This window comes from Grampus griseus (genome assembly GCF_964374135.1).
Source record: "Grampus griseus genome assembly, chromosome: 11".
NCBI classification, from domain to species: domain Eukaryota; kingdom Metazoa; phylum Chordata; class Mammalia; order Artiodactyla; family Delphinidae; genus Grampus; species Grampus griseus.
The window spans coordinates 41,052,183-41,073,552 of NC_139005.1; the positions used below are offsets into that span (position 1 = coordinate 41,052,183).

General features: G+C 42.2%; 1 protein-coding gene across 1 annotated transcript; it reads right to left on the reverse strand.

The window, feature by feature from the left end:
- Nucleotides 1-21,135, reverse strand: SLC11A2 (solute carrier family 11 member 2). The gene is made up of 16 exons (XM_082665336.1): nt 21,069-21,135; nt 19,452-19,603; nt 18,769-18,894; nt 18,219-18,338; nt 16,635-16,741; nt 16,045-16,115; nt 15,870-15,937; nt 14,331-14,486; nt 13,291-13,449; nt 12,372-12,458; nt 11,362-11,481; nt 11,058-11,207; nt 10,421-10,494; nt 9,433-9,586; nt 7,555-7,608; nt 1-1,444 (listed from the first exon to the last, which is right to left on the reverse strand). The coding sequence occupies exons 1-16, from the start codon at nt 21,100-21,102 to the stop codon at nt 1,364-1,366; spliced, it is 1,713 nt and encodes a 570-aa protein (XP_082521462.1). The 5' UTR covers nt 21,103-21,135; the 3' UTR covers nt 1-1,363.
- Between the last annotated feature and the right edge of the window lie 235 nt (nt 21,136-21,370).

The following is a 21,370-nucleotide window of genomic DNA, read 5'->3' on the forward strand; positions in this document are numbered from 1 at the left end:
TCACTTTGTTATACAGTAAAAACTAACACACCATTGTAAAGCAATTATACTCCAATAAAGATGTAAAAAAAATGGATAGCTGCCACTCAGTTTAAGCCAACTGCACTTCCATGAAGGAACGTGGGCCCAATGTTGAAAATCTTCTGACTTTTCAATCAGATCGTTATGTAGAAACTTTCAAGTTTTAAATACTAAATGTTTTATTATAAAAATTTTATGGAAAAAAAAATCCTGGTTAGGAACAGGGGGATCAAAAAATATCTATAAGCCACATGTAGGCAGGCAGCTTGTGACATGTGGACAAATCTTCCAAGTCCCAGTCTAGTTCTCATCTCATACTATTATACTTGGTATATATAACTTAAAACGCTTAGCATTCCCTAGGAGAGTCAGCGTTAGAAATATTAGCCACTCCGGGAAATAGACTTTGGACCTAGAAATGGTGTTTGGAGTGTTAATGGGAAAAGTGGGAAGAAAAGACATGGTGGGACTATACACACATCAGAAAGAAAACTAATACCTCCATTATCTTCTGTTGGGACTTACAAAGTTAAATGTTAGAATTCTTTTTATACCTACAACTTAAATGCTAGAATGGGCTGAGTTACAATGCAGCAGGGAAAACTGATCATTGGTTTCAGTGTGATTTCTGGCTCCTGTTCGTAGGCGTTAAGCTCTTTGGAAAATACCATCATATCTCTGAAAAAAACTCAAGAAAAGCAACAAAGAAAATAACAATCACAAAGCACACCGACAACCAGGATTAAACATGCCAAATAGAAGAAGTGTTTTCTTTGGAAATGATGTGCTAGAATCAGTAGTCACCAAGGTTCGGTCAATAAAAATCAAAGTGAAATTTAACTGGCTATAGTCAAGTATCACTTTAAAAGTAAGTCAGCTTGACCAGTTCACTCTGAAAAAGAACAATGCTCCTTTTCCTTTGTCACTTGCGATCCAGACAAAATAAATACCTGATTTATCTGAGCAACATTTGTTAAAAAAATACAAAAGATCTATCATTTTTATATAACCTTAAAACTCTACCCAAACTGATATGTTCAGGTTTACCTAAACGTACACACATATATATATTTTAAATTCCAGAAGTCGAGACACAAGCCCATAGGGGTGTGTGACCATCACGGGCTAAAAATTTAACTCTGGCAGTTGCAGGACTCTCCGGGTCTCTGACCTACACTTAAAGCTGTCAGCTTTTAACACCCATCCCATGAGGAAATCTTTGCCTTCTGCTCAAAATGGTTGAACAAAACTCACCACTGAACTAACAGAGATACGTTAACAGGACACTTGGCACAAAAGGACTAAGAGAAAGTGGGTCTTATAGAGTCTCTCAGGCTGTCAGTCATCTAGACACAAGTGAGTCAGCATCCACGGTGTTCAGAAGGTAGAGTTCAGGCTGAACTGTCAATCCCAGACGTAGGTACTGAGGACAAAAAGATGGAAAAGGGTTAGACTGATTTGCAAGTATTTAAATATTGAATTTGGCATTTAAGTACCTATAATCAGCATGTCAATGTAGGTCTTTTTTCAGTTCTATATAGACTTTCATTTCAGAAAAGAAATGGCTTACAGATACATGAATGGTTTATTGTATATAAAATAATTGCTAGGAGCCGAAATAGTTAAAGATTGAGATGGTACCGAATGCCCTCAGGAAAATTTGCACTTTGACTATCCTCGCGACACACTCTGCCTCAGGATGATTGTTTCTGATCAGGATATTAAGAGCAAACGCACTGCGAGCTTTTGTACTTTAATACCAAGTGTGTTAGAAATAAAATTCAGGGAATTTTCTGGCTGCCCAATGGTTAGGACTCCAGGCTTTTACTGCTGAGAGCGCAGGTTCAACCCCTGGTCGGGGAACTAAGATCCCACAAGCTGCCCAGCACAGCCAAAACAAAAGAAATAAAATTGCAAATAATCTAAATCCTGACCCTATAATCTGGGCCCTATTATCCTTTGGCACATGAGCAAAGCAAAGCCTTTCATTAAAAAAAACAAAATGGCATGTACTAAGAGAAGAGATGAGCTACGGGTCCCAACCGTTTATCAGGCTGAATTAGAATCACTTCAGCTGCTTTTAAAACACGTTGTCAGACCCACCCCTGGAGACCTGAATCCAGATGGTTTGTGTTGGCATCTGTGAAGTTGTATCTTACTTTTTCTCTCCTCCGAATTCACCATGGGACAATCACTGAGTCTCCTTTTAGCGCTACTGTTATTACTTGGGGTGTTAGGAATGTTGTTGCCCCTTGTCAACAACAAACTCTTTTTGGCCTATCAGTTGCCTCACCTGCATAAAGGCTGATCCTTTTGTTATAAGAATTAAATGAAATCATGAGTGCTCAGGATGCCGAATGCACACTATAAATTCATAGAAAGAAAATGTTTCTATTATATAGTGGAAAAGGAACTGGAGTTGGGGTCAAGCTCCAACTCTGCCCCTTCCTATGACCTTGAGCAAGTCATGTATCTTTCTGGAGCCTTATCCTACTTATTTGTAAAATGGGAATAAACGCTACATTTGAAAATGTCAAGTACGTTAATAAGCCATCTCATGTTAGTCTTCAGTAATTGCTGTGCCACACAGCATGCGGGATCTTAGTTCCCCAACCAGGGATCGAACCTGCGCCCCCTGCAGTGGAAGTGCGGAGTCTTAACCACTGGACCACCAGGGAAGTTTCAGTCTTCAATAATTTTTTAACACATTACAAATTGCCCTGTATACCTCACAAGCTTGTGATGACTGTGTGAAGATGAAACCAAGTGGAGCCCAAGATAAAACTATTCTCAACTAGTGGGCTAGGAAACTACTGAGTCACACTGGCCTTAGGGCAGAACAACGGGACTTCAGACTTCAGCTTGCTTACTCACTTTAAGGTCTTATGACTCAAGCTTTAGTAACCAAGAGCGATTGTCAGATACACTGACAATTCACTGCAGTCTTTTCTCAAGTGAGCTAAGGTGGTGGGCTTCTTCATTATGTAGAAAGCAAGGGTTGCATTTTTAGTCCCATGACCTCCAGGTTGTATCACTTAGATGACTTAGCAGAGAGCACTCCTTCATTGGAGAAGTTTGTCATATTGCTCGGAGGCACTAAGAAATGGGGTAAATTGCACAGGAATTGGCTAAACCTTTCAAGGGCAGAGAGGTATGCAAATGAATAAACTATTAGTCCTTAGTTATTGCTGGGGTAGGATCATAGAGGGCCCTGCCCATTTTCCACACCTACCTGAAAAAGCATTCAGGTACTTTTTAAAATTTAGCACAGGCCAAACAAAATTAGCCTACCAGCTGGCAGCTTTTGATCTAAACCATATTCTAGCACTCATCAGAGTATCAAGCAAAGTATCTTTGATATGTTGCTGTTCTTGGAGCTGCTAAACACCAAAGCTTGGTGTCTTAACTGCGCATGAAGTGTATACTATATATTACATAGCATGACTGGTAATGATGATGTGGGCTCTGGAATTAAGCTACTCAAGTTCAAATGCCAATTGCCCACTTTTTAGTGATGTATTATTTTACTTTTTGGTCCTTCAGTTGCCTTATCTATATAGAGGCTGATCCTCTTGTTATAAGAATTACATGAGATTATATGAGTGCAAAGACCCCGGCTAGCACATAGCAGTGTGTTAGTCATTTTTAACATTCAAAAGCCAAGGTGCCAGGAGAAGGTGACACATTTGGATGCATTGGTCCTATCCAAGGAAGGAACAGAAAGCACTCCAGAGGGCAGAGCTAAAGGAAATATCTCAGATCAGGATCTTCAAATTGTTATGCATCCGATTTTAGTTCTGAAATTAAATCCAAAGTAAGGAGTTCCCTGGTGGCCTAGTGGTTAGGATTCAGGGCTTTCATTGCCATGGGCCCGAGTGGAACTGAGACCCCGTAAGCCACGCAGCAAGGCAAAAAAAAATAATAAGATTTAAACAAAAACAAAGTTAGAAGGGAGAGCTAAATGAGGAAGGACAACATGGAGAACAAAATTGCCAGATAACTTCTATGGTGTTACTTACAGTATTCAGCTCCTGTAAGACAGACAGGGAAAGCTTGCAACAGAGAAAGGGAAAATGAAGTTCTAGTGACACCCTTGAAACAAATTAAGTGCTGACTTAGATTTTCCTGCCATGTGTTTGGTGACAAGGCTAGTAAGTTTACTGTGTCTGGGCTCTGTCTTTGTTTCTATTAAACGGTGCCAATATTTCCATTTATATCAGGTCTGCCAAAATGCTTTCATTTTTAACCTAAACAATTTTGGTTTCTCTTTTCAAATACTCATACTTTTCAAATACTCATACTTTTTTTTTGGTAGCATATACAGAATATAAAAGACCTCAATGGTGAAACAAGACTACAGATAGAAAAATGTTCAGCTTAGAGCAGAAAAAGGCCAGATGACAATGTTTTTTCAACTTTAAATATGGTAATGATGTAACCTTTAGCAATGGCAAAACTATCTGACTAAATGGGTAATAGAAATTAGTGTTTGGTGTCTGCAATTCATCAAGTCTTCTGGGAACTAAACCTATGTTGAGCCTTGAACGACATAAATTTGAACTGCGTGAGTCCACTCATACATGGATTTTTTCCCCAGTGGTAAATACTACAGTACTACATGACCCCAGGCAGGTTGAATCTGAGAACGCGGAACCGCAGATTCGGAGGAACACTGGACATGAAGGGCCGACTATAAACATGAAAGCCCAACTATAAATTTTACACAGATTTTTTATTCCATGGAGGGTCAGTGCCCCAATCCCAGGTTGTCCAGAGATCAACTGTATTTCTCTCTCTCTTCTAAAGAGAAAAATCACTAACAGTGTGAGTTTAGTATGTCATTCCAGGTGGTAGTTGATGTTTCAGTATTTCAAAGTGGTTGACGCCCCATTAATAAAGTATTTTCAAAGTTAAAAAAATACCCATGAAACCAAATTGGAAAAAGGAAAAGAAACTTTTTAATTACAAACCAAGTTTACATATTGTTGAATGATCACTAAAAACTTGCTGCAATCACTCCTAAAACCACTAGCAGGACCTCACAGGAGCCAAACTGCAGCTCTTTCCCATCCCTGTTAATTCCCAGTATGCTGTAGCAGCACAATTATTTCATGCCACATTTATGGAGAACAAGGACCAGTTTACATAAAATACAATTGTATATCCTTAAACATTCCACACAAACCTACTGCACATGCTGGCACTGGAAGACTTCAGTCCTAAACATTGTTTATTGTACCCAAAGTACTGGCTGACTAGAAAGTACACTTTCTATCTGAAAGGATCAAATGGAATACAGTATGGGAGTGTTTTTAACACTGAATACTACTACACACACACAGATATAAAATGCCATTTAACTGGGAAGAAATTTTCCATCATTGCAAGTCATATATATAACTTTTCAAAGAAAACTAGCAGCTTTTACCTGGGCTTCTAAATATTTGTGAATCTGAGACTGACTGGACTCACCCAGACTGGGGTCAAAGGTAAATGTTACTGTAGTGTCTTTACGAAGAATTTTGTCAATGTGGCCCTCACCTACAGCTGCCAGATGAGAGCTTAAGATGTCAGTCCCCGATATCTTCAGTATGGTCTTATGTCAGTTTGGGGAATGATGGTAGGGGAGAGGGAGGGATATGAGGAGGGACAGTTAGGGAAATTTGTCTCTCATGATCCTGTGCTCTATCACTGGAGGGGCTGAGATAAAGGTAAGGTCAGTGAAACATAGTAGTTTACCCTTAATGCCATATAAAAGACAGTTCATTCAGTCTATGCTTTTAACTGTGTACAAAGTATCGGCAATAATGCCTTTAGGGGCTCAGGTGAACAGAGAACATCAATCAACAAGGACTCCAGAAGAAAAACACCAAAAATGAAAAGTCCTTCAATGCCATTCCCATTACTGTTCTCTCCAAGTCAGTGGCTATAAAAGACTTGATTATTTATCTCCATCAGACAAATGTGATTTTGTTTGAGATAATCACATAGTCTCAGGCTCCACATGTAAAAATGTCAGAAGTGGCTGAAGAGCAGCAGCTGCATGCTGAAGGGACCCATCTCCTCTGATTCCAGAGCTCCACCATCTGGTCTCAAAGTTTTTCCCTCTGAGGGAATGGCTGAAGAGAGGTAGCCCAGCACAACCCTGCTGAGAGAACTTTGTAACCATAGTGATACCTAAGGACTTGCTGAGAGCGAGCGAGCTTTGCAACCGTTAGATCCAGAGCTCCCGAGATTGCCTTGCAAGTCGTCTTGGGCATGCTTCAGAAAAAGGTGACGATTCTGGTAGAAGGTGGCTTTTAGGAATAAAACAGGTGGCTCTTCTTCTTTCAAGTTTTTCTCCTCACCCCAAAGTCTCATGAGAACATCAGTGCATAAGCGCTACCATCTCTTTCTATCACTACCCTCCTGAAGGAGGAAGGTGAAGGTTTCATGACTCTAAGTGCTCAAGAAGAAATACCGTCAGGAAAGCTTGGTACTAACATGAAAGTTATTAAAATTAGGACTCCCAAGAAAATTTCGATAAGCTTTCAGTCTCTGAGGAAAATCATCGAAGTGATTTTCAAATGAGATGAGTAACCACCACCTACAGGTGAGTTTTGCTATCTGTCCATTTACCATCTTCTTTATGCTTTCTCACCCCTCTTAACATCCAGAGAAATTTAAAGTGAAAATAAGTTAAGAGAATCCTGAACCTGATAGAGGTAGATATCTCATAATTTTATATTTCAAATGGATCAAACCACTCTAGTTGAGATTTTATTTTTTTATAATTAAAACAATTCAAAGGGTATGCATAAGGAAAGTATTTCTCAGCCTTTTAAAATCCATTATCTTTTGATAAACAAAACTTGCATACCCATTCTGTAATTTGTATCATGAAAAATTTACTGCATTTTCCAAATATGTTTTTTTAACATATAGTCAGTCTTGTTAAGAATCATGCATAGGGCTTCCCTGGCGGCGCAGAGGTTGAGAGTCCGCCTGCCGATGCAGGGGACACGGGTTCATGCCCCGGTACGGGAAGATACCACATGCCGCGGAGCGGCTAGGCCCGTGAGCCACGGCTGCTGAGCCTGCGCGTCCGGAGGCTGTGCTCCGCAATGGGAGAGGCTACAATAGTGATAGGCCCGCGTACCGCAAAAAAAAAAAAAAAAGAATCATGCATAGATGATAATCTCTCAAAACGATAAAACAAGCTGGCCCTTGGGCAGTTAAAGAGTTTAGTGTTGTTTGAGAGCAGCAGATGTCAGCTTTTCAAGGACCCTACCTAATCCAGTTCCCAGGTTAGGAGGTCAGGAAGAAAAATAATGGCTTCTTTCAAACACATATGCAAAAGCCTTTCCCAACAAACAGTTGAGTCCGAAATGCAGTCTGTGCAACAGCACATACTTTTGGCTATGTTCACACAGTAAACCATAGCAACACACTGGCTCTGATGGCTACCTGCGGAAGACAGACAGACTGACCCAGTGTTTACTTAGTACAGCCACTGGTGGCTCCTTCGGTCAGCAGGACTTTAGAGGTGCTTACCGTGTGCCCACAGTCCAGGAAGGACATGCCCAGTGCAATCAAACATTGCCAACCCTGAAAGAGAAAATACAGTCATCATTCACCGACCTCTCTGAAGAGCCTCTTACCCATGACTGCCCACATTGCACTGCTCAGATACAAACCTCTTTTGCCATACTATTTTCAATACTGAGTTCCCTCTGTTCCTACTGCTTTGTGTTTGGTTTGTTTCTTTTAGCTGACTGGGAGAGTTCCCTGAAGACCACTTTTCTTCAGTCCTACCCCATTCCTCACGATAGGGGGAATGACTGATTGGCTAATACAACTGCTATAGTCTCCTGAGCTGCTCTATAAGTATACGTTTTTGAGCTAAACAGTAGTAATTCACTCTAGAATCAGCCCTAAGCCTTAAAAATGGGTCTTCAGGGACTTCCCTGGTGGTACAGTGGTTGAGAATCCGCCTGCAAATGCAGGGGACACGGGTTCGATCCCTGGTCCGGGAAGATCCCACATGTCGGGGAGCAACTAAGCCCGTGCACCACAACTACTGAGTCTGCGCTCTAGAGCCCAGGAGCCACAACTACTGAGCCCTCATACCACAGCTACTGAAGCCTGCACACCTAGAGCCCGTGCTCCACAACAAGAGAAGCCACCACAATGAGAAGCCCGCGCACCACGACGGAGAGTAGCCACCGCTCGCCACAACTAGAGAAAGCCCGCGCATAGCAACGAAGACCCAATGCAGCCATAAACAAACAAACAAATAAATAAATTTATTTTTAAAAATGGGTCTTCAACAATCTCAATAGTCTCAGGCTGACTGAGAACTCGGCACCTTCATAACCAATTTGCACGAAGGAAGGATTCCCTTAAGTTCTATAGCAAATTTTTAAAACAGTTTCTGTCAAGGACATACTCAGTTACTTGGGTTTCCTTGGAATAAGTCCCTATATTATGGTCAGCATAATCTTAGAGTGCCCATGGTTTACTGGGGAGGAAAAAAGAAGGGATATATCCATCCAGGGCATAATTTTTCAATATTCACTAAAATGATTTTCTCAATCAAGTACATAACCTGTAGCAGACATTGGCATGGGGACTAGGTAAGTGTTATAAAGATGAGCAGTGGGTTTCCACCCTCCATCCCTGCTATTCTCTGTAGCAGACATGGTATGAAGTCTGCTGTCCCTAATCCTCAACTCCTGTGTTTTTCAGAGAAACCTGTATAGAATAGGGAGGTGGATTTGTTGTTGCTATAGCTGCTTTTCATTAATATAAGTAATGTTACAGAAGATGTGGAAAATAGAGAAAAGAATATATCCATAATCCCACCAGCCTAAGACAACAACTATTACAATTTTTACATAATTTACTCTGGACTTTTGAAAATTTTTTTGATTACCTAGGTATACACAATTTTGCATTCCTTTTCTATGTAGCTATATTTTATAACCATCACTTTAAAATAACTCTAGAATAACTCAATGAGAGAATATCACTATTTAATTATGTCCTTATTGGATAGCTATTAAGTAGTAGAGCTGGGCAGGGCTGTGAACCCACATGTGCTGCTCTCCAAAGATTTGAAATCACACTCCACAGCTCCCTTCTCCAATCCCATCTCGTACCACTCTCTACTTTCTACACTGCTGATCTTCTTTTAGTTCTTCAAACATACTACACTCTCTTGTTAGGAATTATTAAGAATGGAAACCAGACAGAAGTGACAGAAATAGAAAAATGATAGCTCTTAGGAACCAAGGTAGATTTTATGGTTAAAAATATTGTTTAATCACAGCTGGTTTAACGACTCTTTCAGGTCCTTTCATTTCTGAGTGCTAGCCACACCTCGACCACCCTGATACCTATATGCCCCTGCCCCCTCCCAAATGGACTTACCAAGTAAAACACAAAGCTCAGATAAGCTATGCTGACCACAGCAGCCACCACATACAATGTCACATGCCCTAGGTCCTGGACATAAACCACGACAAAGTACATGTTGATGGAACAGACGATAAGGACCAAGATACCGCCTGCGATCCTCCAGCCTCTGTAAAAAGAAACAGCACAATTATTGGTGGAATAGCCCAACCTGTCCACAAACATAAAAAGACACTGTGTCTTTTGGGGTACGCAGGACAGGAGTTAAGAGGCATTTCAAAATGAACTGAAAAGTGGTTCTTAGGTAAAATGAGCCTAATCTGTTACATAATGATAGTTACATAATGATAGGGAGAAAGAGGGGAAAAAAACACTATCAGGGCTTCCCTGGTGGTGCAGTGGTTGAGAGTCCACCTGCCGATGCAGGAGACACGGGTTCGTGCCCCGGTCCAGGAGGATCCCACGTGCCGCGGAGCGGCTGGGCCCGTGAGCCATGGCCACTGAGCCTGCGCATCCGGAGCCTGTGCTCCGCAACGGGAGAGGCCACAACAGTGAGAGGCCCGCGTACCAAAAAAAAAAAACCACTATCAAATAATCCCTATTATTAAAGTCCCTGAAAATGCAAAAAGTCATGAGTCCCTAGAGATGTAACAAGTCATTTCAAATAAACCATGTCCTTTAAAGATGTATATAAAAGGTATTAGCTTATGCCCTTCGCATCAAGATCATTTAACACGGAATTAAGGGGCTTTAAACTTAAGTGGCTGAAGCTAAAGAGTTAAAGCCCTAAAAGCTGAAAAATTTCCCCCAGAAATGAAAACTGTGCTTGCCCTCCTTCGTTACATTCACAGTCTCCATTTTCTAAGTCAAAGACCGAGGGGGCAGCTTTAGCAATCACCTCTCAAAGCATATAGTTCCCCTATGACTTATTTTCTGACTGGCCTGTTTGATGAAGATACCCTTCCCCCATATATATTTGGGGAACTAAAAGAAGTACACTCACAGTCCATTGGCAAATTCACTCATTACCGGCCGCAAGCTCGTAAACGTGAGGATGGGTATGAGAGCAAAGGGAAGCTGGAAAAGAAAAAACTAAGATCAGATAGGGCCACTGGGGGTCCTTGTATCACCCCAGAGAGCAGCACTGTTAGCAAAAGGGAACCATAGACCCTGTCTCATCTACTCCATGAGAAATTATTCCTGTCATTCCAACATGCTGGAGCATTATGTGGAAATCTGTAGAGGTGTCATTAACCTATCATCAATTATGATCATAGTGTCTTGTACACAGTGTCAGATACAAAATTTGTATCTGCCTTGTCTTCTTAATCTCCACAAAATCTAGCAGTGTCCTATACGTTACTTAATGTTTGCTTGGATTAACGAACAATAGTTTTGTGTTCTATGTGTGATTATAGCTTATAATTCCCATTCAAAAAAAAACCCAAGCTTAAAAACCCAGCCCTTTCTAAAAGCCTTTTAGATGCCAGGGATTTCATATGCATTTGCTATAGACCAAGACTGTGCCTCTTTCTTCCTCTGAATTTTCCCCAGCACGCAGCACTAGGCTTGGTAACTAAGGGCAATACAAAATGCTGCCTGACTCAATGGGATGTGAGTTTCCCCAGCTCCCTCCTCACTTGTAAGCTCTGAAGAACATTCAGGAAGTCATTCATCCCTGTCAGATGCTCTACATCTTGGAAGACGGCAACAAGCAGAGTGGGGATGATGGCAATGGAGCGGGTCAGAATCACTCGGGCAAAGCGTGACCACTTTAGGTTCAGGAATCCCTAGAAGGAAACACAGAAGCAGGATGAATGTCTGGAATAGGACACAGGAAAAGGTCTGGGGAGGTTCAGGAAGACCTTAGATACGTGGGATTAAGAAGTAACAAAAGGGCAATGTCCTCTTCCTCTAGTCTATCCCAGTCCAAACAGCAGGTACCTCCATGACAAACTGGCCAGAGTAGGTTCCTGTCATGGTGGAGCTCTGTCCTGCAGCCAGGATCCCCACTGCCCAGATGTAGAGTGCAACAGGCCCGAAGTAACACCCCAGCACAACACCCTGGGGGAGGCAAGGGAGAAAGATATGTTTGTGTCAAAGACCACCTGAGACAACACTCCAAACAGCACTCCTCTGCGACATTTCTCCCTCTTCCTGGCTACGCACCTACCTATGCCAAGTGCTGTGCTGGGCACTGTAACAGAAGCTAGACTTAGGTCCTGACCTCATTCTAGAGGCTTTCAACCTAAATTCTGCTAGAGGGACCTTTATTTCTCCTCAGCCTAGTCCCTTCTCTTCTCTAGGCTCCTAAAGCCTTTATCCTCAACCTATATCTTAACTATTAAAAAAAAAAAAAGTCCACAACACTTCCCAAATTAAATTCCTTAACACCCTATTCTGCAAGATGGTAACAGGAATGAAGAGAGAGCTCAAATAAATTTTGCAAATGCTACATACTATATATTCTACTCGTGGAGGTTCACAATGTAACCAGCATAAAAGGGACAGAGAGGCCCCAGTAAAGACCACCACTTTACTTGGAACACTTTCTTTCCTTCTTTTGGCCGCCCCATGCGGCTTACGGGATCTTAGTTCCCTGAACAGGGATTGAAGCCAGGCCCTCGGCAGTGAGAGCACGGAGTCCTGACCACTGGACCACCAGGACCACCAGGGAATTCCCAGGAACACTTTCTTTAGTCACCCCAATTAACGTCCTATAGAACAATATACTATGAACACAAGTTTGGGAATTGCTGATACAATTCATCTTTTCAGCTGATCTTCTATTCCCTTCCACGTAACCCAAAAGGCTTGTCCAGCATCTGGACCTCTGAAAAAAACACACTCCGGAGAAGATATGCTGAGCTCTGAAGTGAACCCACAGAAAAGACCAGATACTATGCTAAGAATATTGATTCAGGAGCGAAGATCAGAAATCTGAATAGGTTTACCCCTTTGTAGATGTCCACAGCCAGTGTTGAGTTATCGTCAGGAAAAAGGTGAGTATGGGGGCTGCTGATACTTCTACAGGCTTCAACCTGGAACCAAAGCAGTTGAGGAACAACTTTTACTTCTGAGGCCAGCACCCAGACAAGAAGCCCTCTCCTACAGATTATACACAGGTCACCCAAGAGATGGATGCTGGAGGCAAGACACTGGACACAGGTTGTGATAAGGGCAGAGACGGGCTGCAGTGTCACTTGAGGTCTTCCTCCGTAATCTTTCTACACCCCCATGCCATCAAAAACATTTACTGAGTTAGAGTGTGCATGGTAATACACGAATGCGGGGTCATTTTAAATGATGACAGGAGGCGAGGGCCCTTAAGGGGGCTTCAGATATGATAGGACACCCAGAATAGGGAGTCCTTAGTCAAAGCAGAGCCAGGAGTCAGAGGTCCTATAGATAAGAAAGTAGTGATCAAAACTAGATAGGCAATCAGGAATCAAGATGACAGAGAATTCGAAAGGACAAGACAGTCTATGTAGCCACAGTTTCTGTTTTCTGTTTGTTGGCTCCGCCCAACCTGTCACCACCAAATGGCAGAACTGGCAAGTGGCTAGTAGTTGGGTAGCAGGAAACAAAAGGGGATGACAAAGAGTCAAACAGGCGTGAAGCCACTAATAATAGCATGAGGCAATCTTTGTCTGAGGCAAGCTCCCTTCCCTGTCAAAAGCTTGGGAAGATGGGTCTAGGCTTGGTCACAGCCCCCAGACTGTAACCCACGACTAGTGCAGTGATTTAGGGAGCAGCATTGAGGCTTGAGATCTATTTCCCCTGAGCTCTAAGTCACTGTCACCTTTTCCTACCCCAATCCAGCCTCCTCTTTACCCTCACATTCACTACCACCCAGGACCCTGGCTTACTCACCACCTGCTCGTTGGTTTTCTCAAACAATGCTTCAGCAAAGACTGAGACGACAAAGACGTTGATGATAAAGGAAACAAAAAGAGCAATGCAGGATTCAATGAAAAAGTACTTATTGGCTTCCCGAACTTCCTCCTTATTGGCTCGGTCTACCTGTCTGGACTAGAGAGATAACAGCAACGGTCATTTTTTTGACTAGTTGGAACAAGTTTCCTTGTAATATTTCATGAGTTTGGAGTCAGCTGAAAGACCTAGAGGGCAAACAACTAACCACATGAAATGTGAGACTCCGCCTACATCCTGGTTCACTGAGTAAGAACTCCATGACCCTTTGATGATACCACACATCCCCAAACAGAAAAGTGACCGAGTGACTGCTGAGCTCTCAGTTACTGTGGCTGCAAGAGCCACTGATCTGGGCTTCCCTGGTGGCACAGTGGTTGAGAGTCTGCCTGCCGATGCAGGGGACGCGGGTTCGTGCCCTGGTCCGGGAAGATCCCACATGCCGCGGAGCGGCTGGGCCCGTGAGCCATGGCCGCTGAGCCTGCGAGTCCGGAGCCTGTGCTCCACAACGGGAGAGGCCACAACAGTGAGAGGCCCGCGTACTGCAAAAAAAAAACAAAAAACAAAAAAACACTGACCTACAAAAACAACCTGATTTCAGACCTAAGGGGCAGATAACCTTAATTACAAAGGTCTCTGAAATCTCCCAGCAAACTATGGTGTTGGACTGACTGGTAAAAGCCAGGTTGGGCTCTTTCCTCCTGACCTCCACGAGGCCACTCAGGCTTTTGAGATTTAAACACAAGAGACCGGTGCACCTTCAGTCCTTTTAAGAAGGACTTTAGTCCCTTCTTTATGGGGTCAGTTATCTCTGGTCGCCTTGGTGATTAAAACAGAGTCCAAGTGTGTGGAGTCCAACTGTGGAAAAACATCTTGCTCCTTCAGGGCTCTAACAGTTGTAAACTAAGTGTGTGTCCCTTGCAACCAAAGGAAAAGATCCCATGAACTACACGGGCCACTGAGATATGGGTTTTGCTTACCTTGACTAAAGCAGAATGCAGGTACATGTTGTGTGGCATGATAACAGCACCCACGGTGCCCACAGCCTGCTCGATCTGTGGGGTACGACAGCCTGAGCAGGATGGCAGGAACATGCCTTTGAGGACCTGGATCTGGCTGGGTTTCACTGTAACATACTACATACCAACAGAACAGCTATTAGCCTTTACTGGAATATGAGACCAGGGGAGTAACACAGTGCTAGGGAACACTCTGCAACCTTTACTCCTTAAACCCCTTCATCAACAGCTACATAGGAAATGAGGAATACAGAACCATCCAAAAAAACCAAGCAGTACAAGGTCAGAGAATTTAGGACTGGGGTATCCAGATATTTCCCATCATATTTTAGATAAACAAAATAGATGTGTAGAGAATGTAATTAATACTCTAAAGAAATAAAATGGCTACTAAGGGCCTTATTGATATTAGCTTCACAGTAACTCCTGTGAGACACACCCAAGAATAGAGTCAATTCTTGATTACCCACACTAATCGTGCTCCTGTGTTCACCTATGTATGTAAAAATCACTTATGTTTGCCACTAGCGTCTGCTGAGACTCATTCAGAGACACTTCTCATACACACTTTTTCCTGGTTTGGCATTTCTCTTGGAAGCCTTAGACCAAGCTGTATCATCTACTCAGAGTAGATGCATTTTTAAAAGTTTGCTAAGCCAGGAACTTCCCTGGTGGCACAGTGGTTAAGAATCCACCTGCCAATGCAGGGGACACGGGTGCGAGCACTGGTCCAGGAAGATCCTACCTGCCGTGGAGCAACTAAGCCTATGCGCCACAACTACTGAGCCTGCATGCCACGACTACTGAAGCCCATGTGCCTAGAGCCCGTGCTCTGCAACAAGAGAAGCCACCACAGTAAGAAGCCCGCGCACCGCAATGAAGAGTAGCCCCTGCTCGCCGCAACTAGAGAAAGCCCATGTGCAGCAACGAAGATCCAACGCAGCCATAAATAAATTAATTAAAAAAAAAAAAGTTTAGCTAGGTCAATAAGCAGAAATCAGTTTATAACAATTGGATATAGAAAGGTGCTATTACTGTAGGTGCATATAACAGTAGGGTTAGGGTTAACCCAATGGAGTATCTGGATTGGGGGACAAACCGGGAAACATGCACTATATCCCCTATAGTTCATTAACTGCTGCATTACAGAGAAAGTCCAAGCTGCAGTTATTATCAACCAGGATGAACAAAAACAGAATCCCTCTAAGGTAACAGCCAAGAATAACCCTGCAATCCCTTCCTTAACCCTCTCCAAGGCTGTTCTGTTGTTGGGATGGCCAACTTGGAAACAGGGAGTCTAGTCTGGAAAGTCCTGGAAATTCTAATCATTTTTGACCTAGGAGTCCCTGCAGGCCTTCTTGGACACTGGTCTTTGCTACCTTTTATTCCTTCCAAATTTGCTCAGGACTGAATTTGGCTTTTTGTTAACAAATACTGTCTTTTATAATAAAAGGAAAAAAAATTGTTTTAAAAAGCTAATGAACAGCCTGTAACACTTGCCTCATATCCAAATGTGAGGGCCATAACAGTGATGAGAAAACCAAAAAATGCTTCTAGCTTCCGCAAGCCTAAGGGAGAAAATGCAGCAGTGAGCTCACAGAAGGCAGACTCCCCCATCAGCCATGTGATGGAAAGCAGCTCCTTTGACTCACCCCTCCCTTCCCACTCTGCTTACCATATTTGTCCAAAAAGAGAAATACAAAGGTATCTGCAATGGTGATAAGAACTCCACCCCATAGCGGGACCCTAGGTCAGAGATAAGAAACGGAGATTAAAGGAAAGAAAAGAAACATTGAGAAACACTCTCTTCCCAACAGCTCTCCAGCTATACAACACTTGGAGGAGCAAGGACTTAGGGAAAAGGGAACAGTGGCAGGAGGCCAGGCACAGCACCAAGTAAACTCATTCATTCAACTTTGTCTACTATTTCAGACAACCAGGATACAAAGCTGAAAAGTATGGGTCTTATCTCTCAAGCTCACTTGTCTAGTGGGATAAACTGACATACAAATTAATTGTAATACCCACTGCCACACCCTGGATAATAAAGGGTGTGTTGGGTCTCATGACCCAACATAAGAACACGGAAGATACAGAACCTACATTTGCCAAGAGAGAAGAAGGTGGTTCCAGAAAGGTTCCACAGAAAAAGTATTGATACTTGAGTTGAATCTTGAAAATTGAAAATGAGTTGGGTTTTTGTTTTTACACTTGCTTGGAAGTCTAGCAAAACATTGATTACTTTCTAGAGAAAAACCCCCTCACCTTCCTGCAGAGAGGAGATTGATGGCAATGGCGGAGCCAATAACTTCTTGCATATCTGAGCCAACGATAGCCAACTCCACCATCAGCCACAGGATAATTCGTGGAACCTAAACACCAAACAGCAGAAAGATATGGTTCTAATTAATCATTTCTAAGAACTTTCCCCCATAGTTTGGAATTCACATTTTGGCACTGATCCATAAAGAGTCCTTTAAAAGCTTTCGGTCTAGAGATAAAGTACCAGAACTCAGCTCCACTTGGCCCCTTGCTGGAGAAGACCAGACTGCTTCTATGTGGCAGAGCCTGTGAGTCAAGGTCAGGGCAGCGGCTGACTCCAATTTTTTTCTCATTCCTTTCCACTTGACAGAAGAATGGAATTTCCATCCATTATTTCCACTTAATTTTTTGCCTGAAAACAATCCTAAAAGTCTTAGGGGAAAATGAGGATGCTAAGATGGTCAAAATATTGTTCAGGAGAGAACAGAAATGCTGCAGAAGAAAATATCTATCCTGACCATAGCTGAAGAGACAAAACAAGCATGAAAAGGTTAGAGTCATCCTTAATGTAGTAATGCACAAGCAAGTAAAAAAGACAAATATGCAAAGGGACTCGGGGCAAAGTGGTTGGAATTGGGTGTCCTATAACAAAATCTGGGAATTAATCTGGTCAAATAATCCAGCAGAAAGCAATTAAGTAGTGCTGGCTCACTGAGGCCAGGGAAAAAAAAAAAAAACACCTCCAGGTACCTACTACCCAAAAAATATGTCACAAAAAACAACTGCTAAGATACATGAAGAAAGAGAAGCTAAAAGAAATTATAAATTATCAAGGGGTTTTTTTGTTTTGTTTTGTTTTTTTGAGAAGCATATAAGAAAAAGAAAAAGAAAGAAAAAAAAAAAAACCAGGTAAGGATACTTTCTCACAGCCAGGAAAGGAGATTAAACATTTAGGACAAACAGGTAGATGAGTACTTATCTAAAGATCAGGCCAGTTTAAAGCTGTCTTCCAGACATTGGGTCCATCCATTCCTGCCTTAGGTAGCAGCAAGAAAGGTTCAAAATATCCAGAAGGAAACTACAGAGGACAGTGTAAACTCCAGGGTCAAGGTAACTGAAAAATCATTATTAACAAATCCAAAGATCCTGCGTAATATAATTTGCAGCAAAAGGAAAAAACTCACTTTCTTCAAATTTATGGCAAAGACAAACAAAAAAGAAAATATGCATAATGCAAAGCGATGGAGTACTATGGATGTATGAATGAAAGTGCTTAGACAGAATACCCCTGCCCCTTTGTGAACTGGGCACTGCTAGGTACCAAAAGGCAGAGTGCAAGGTAAATGTTTACTCAAACAGAATTTTTCTAAGGAAACTTTCTGGGAAATGTGAATCTCATGTTAGATTTTGAAGGAGCACAGAAACATGGGTCAGCCGCGAGAGGGGCTATAGAATTTCCCTTGGGATTCCCAGTCCTCAGGGCCACGGATCCCTACATCCTCCACTATTTCAGTATACAAGGGGGCCAGCACAGGTTGCCAGACACAGAGTCACCTATGATATGAGTAACAGACAAACACTGCTCACCCTGGGATACTGACGGTGGCACATTTCAGCAAGATGCAGCCCAGTGACCACTCCCAGTCTAGCTGCAAGGCGCTGGAGCAGGAGCCCCACGATGGTGGCCATCAGAAGAACCCAGAGCAACTAGAGAAGAACAAAATCCCACCATTACACTCATTAGATAACTGGGATTTTTTTGTTTGTTTGGCAATGTGAATGGGAAACACTACGTTCAGGAAAGAGCCCCGGTCAGGAATCAAATGACCTGAGTTCTGCATCATGTTCTGCACAGAACCTGCTAGGTCACCTTGCACCTTTCTGAGCCTTAGTTTCTCCCATCTGCAGTTTCTCCTGTGTTCAAGGAAACTATGTGGGTAAAATAAAATAAAAAACCATCTATGTGGATAAAATAAAATTTAAAAACAGATGGAAAAGTACTTTTCGCTGAAGTGTCACAGCCAATCAAGTATCAGCATGTAGCCGCTGAGGTTCATATCCAACAGAAAGAGTAGAGGAAAAGGATGTGGTGTGTTATGTGTGTTTAAACGGGAAAGGGGTAGGACTCGATGTTCACCTTAAATCCAGCCACTGCTCCAGACTGCAAATCAGATTCAATGTTTCCTGGATCCAGGTAGGCAATGCTCATAAGAAATCCCGGTCCCGTGAAAGCCCAGAGTTTACGAAAGCTAAAACAAGAGTACTGTACAAGAGAGGAAAACAGGTCAAAATGATTATCACCTCCAAACTGCTGATCTATTTTATCTATTATTTTGTCACATATAAAGCAGCAATATTAGCTTCGTAAGAACATTTAGGAAGTTGGATACTGGGTGTGCCCAAGTTTCACGTCCATCTTATCCACTTCTCATCAATAAGCTGGCCACCTCTCTGTCCAAGTAAGAGGCCTTCTCTTACCTGCTCTTTCCAACAGCCTTTCATTCTAAAACCCAAGCAATAATATCAGTACCTCTGTGCACAACCACTACCCAAATAGGACAAAAGGCACTGTAAAAAAGGGAACATGGAATTCATACTTTCTTGGTGAAAAAATGCTCACTAGTCCAACTTGGCAACGGGTTTTTCAAGGCCCTCAGTTTCCTTATCAGTTTCTGTTTACCCTGATTACAAAAATTCAGTCTTCAGAGACTGCGTGCCAGAATTAGACCTGAAGCTGTTGGTCTGGAGTTGTCCAGCAGACTTGCCACTCATAGGTTGTCCCTAGATAATAATGTTTTGCTCCAAGGACCTGTCACTAACCTCCTCCTGAGGAATGGCGATCTTCTCATCAAAGTACGTGGTGAAAGCGTCCTCTGAGTGCCCCCCGGGGGACTGTGGAAGAGAGGAGTTACTGTAGGCAGGGTTGATGGCCCCAAGACTGGCAGAATCCCCATGGTCTCCAGAAGCATCTTCTGAATTAACAGGTTTGAGAAGAAATGAATTAAAGTGAACAAAATACACTAACAGCTCATCCTTAGAAATGCTGATATTAAATCTTTTTAATACCTAAATGCACAAGATGAACCTGACTCTCTCAATTTCTAGTACTTTATTTTTATTTATATTTTTAATAAATTAATTTTTGAATAGGCAATATGTTCACATGGCTGAAAATTTGAGAAGTACAAAAACGCTTATGATAAAAAGCTCCCTCTCACCCCTGTGCCCGTCTCTCAGCTCTACATCAGTTTTCAGCATGAATCCCACAATGGTTTCCCCCTACTTTCACACTTCTATCCCCATTTGCCAATTTTTAGAACCATTTCATTTTCTTCTAAAAACAGTGATGTCTAGGGCTCAATGTATTGAATAACATCCCCAGACTACTCCCACTGGTAACCTAAAATCCTAACTTTTAGAAGGAAATAGGTCAGTCTAGTGGGACCCTCCCCTCTCTCCTCCTCCCTGCCCCCCATTATTTGGTTAGGACTTACTCAAAGAATCATCCTTGGCCATTATACCTCCATCAGGCTTCTCCAAAAATGTGTAAATTGCAAACTCCTGCCACATTTCAGGCTAAAATCTGAAGCTGCAGGGAAACCACCAAACAGGAACCCTCCTGACTAAGGCCTGCAGCGAAGAGCTTGGGAGGGAGGTATCACCCTCCTGATAGGAGGGCTCATCTCAGATTAATCGTCAGTGTTTCCTTAAATCCTACACTTTGCAGTTAATTTTAAAAGCAGGGAGGGGGAGGGTCTGGGAGAAAAGGGCTAATACAAAGCCCAGTTTGCTGTAGCCTTCAAATGGCTATTTTTAACCACAAAGCTCTAATCTCAAGGTTTCCAAGAAACCTTTGCAACATCCAATCAGAAAAACAAAAGCTTTCTTTCTATAGGGAACTGATCCACTTCACCTTAAGTGGCCCTGATCTGAGGAGGAAATGTACAGAAAAGGAATGGAAATTCTAAAGGAGAAATTTAGAATCAGGAAGAATTAGTCAAAGCACGTAAGAAGTCTCATTAAATACACTATTAGGTGCTGGCTCAGTATTTTACTGTTCCATGCATATCTGAAGCGCCATGAGCAGACAAAGCACTCTAGAGGTTTTATGCCAGGTCTGCAAATAATACTGCCTTTACAAGCATTACTGCTATAGAAACCAAACTTGTAGCTAATCTTGGCTCATCTCAAAACTGGAAGTAAGATATGAGGCAAGTTTCTGTGGTTATAAATCCATTTTCATTTACAGCCTAAGTTACCAGGTGGTGACCTCTGAATGGAGCAGGTCTCCATGATGATATTGTTGGCTGGGGGAGAGGAGGTGGGGACAATTTTTGTTGGAACGGAAGACAAGAAGGACAATATGGTAAATTTCTGTTACTGGCTTAAGCCTAATTCCAAATAAAAATTAGACAATAACACAAAGCTGTAAATTACCATCTGGCATCTTCTGCTCAGGACCCAACACCATGGTGGATACCTGAGTGTCTGAGTTCTTAGAATAAGATTCTGGAAAGGAGAAAAGAGAGGGAGAGGAATTAGCAAGAACAAACTAAAACCAACAAGTTCAGAACCAGCATTCTGTTACTCTGTATGACTGAACCCTTACAATGTTAAAAGAATAATTGTTCTATTGAATTAGATAACCTTGAAAATAATTACAGTTTTCAGAATATGATTAAGAGATATTTAATAAAAAATGTAAAAGTCTTAATCATGTTTTTGCTGGCAAGACTTCA

Excerpts from the sequence above, each read along its gene's own strand:
- SLC11A2 (XM_082665336.1), bottom strand. The coding sequence starts at position 21,102 with ATGGTGTTGGGTCCTGAGCAGAAGATGCCAGATG. Across the intron at positions 16,742-18,218 it reads GCCACCGTCAGTATCCCAGG|GTTCCACGAATTATCCTGTG; the intron begins GTGAGCAGTGTT and ends TTTGGTGTTTAG. Across the intron at positions 1,445-7,554 it reads TCCTGGACTGTGGGCACACG|TACCTACGTCTGGGATTGAC; the intron begins GTAAGCACCTCT and ends TTTTGTCCTCAG.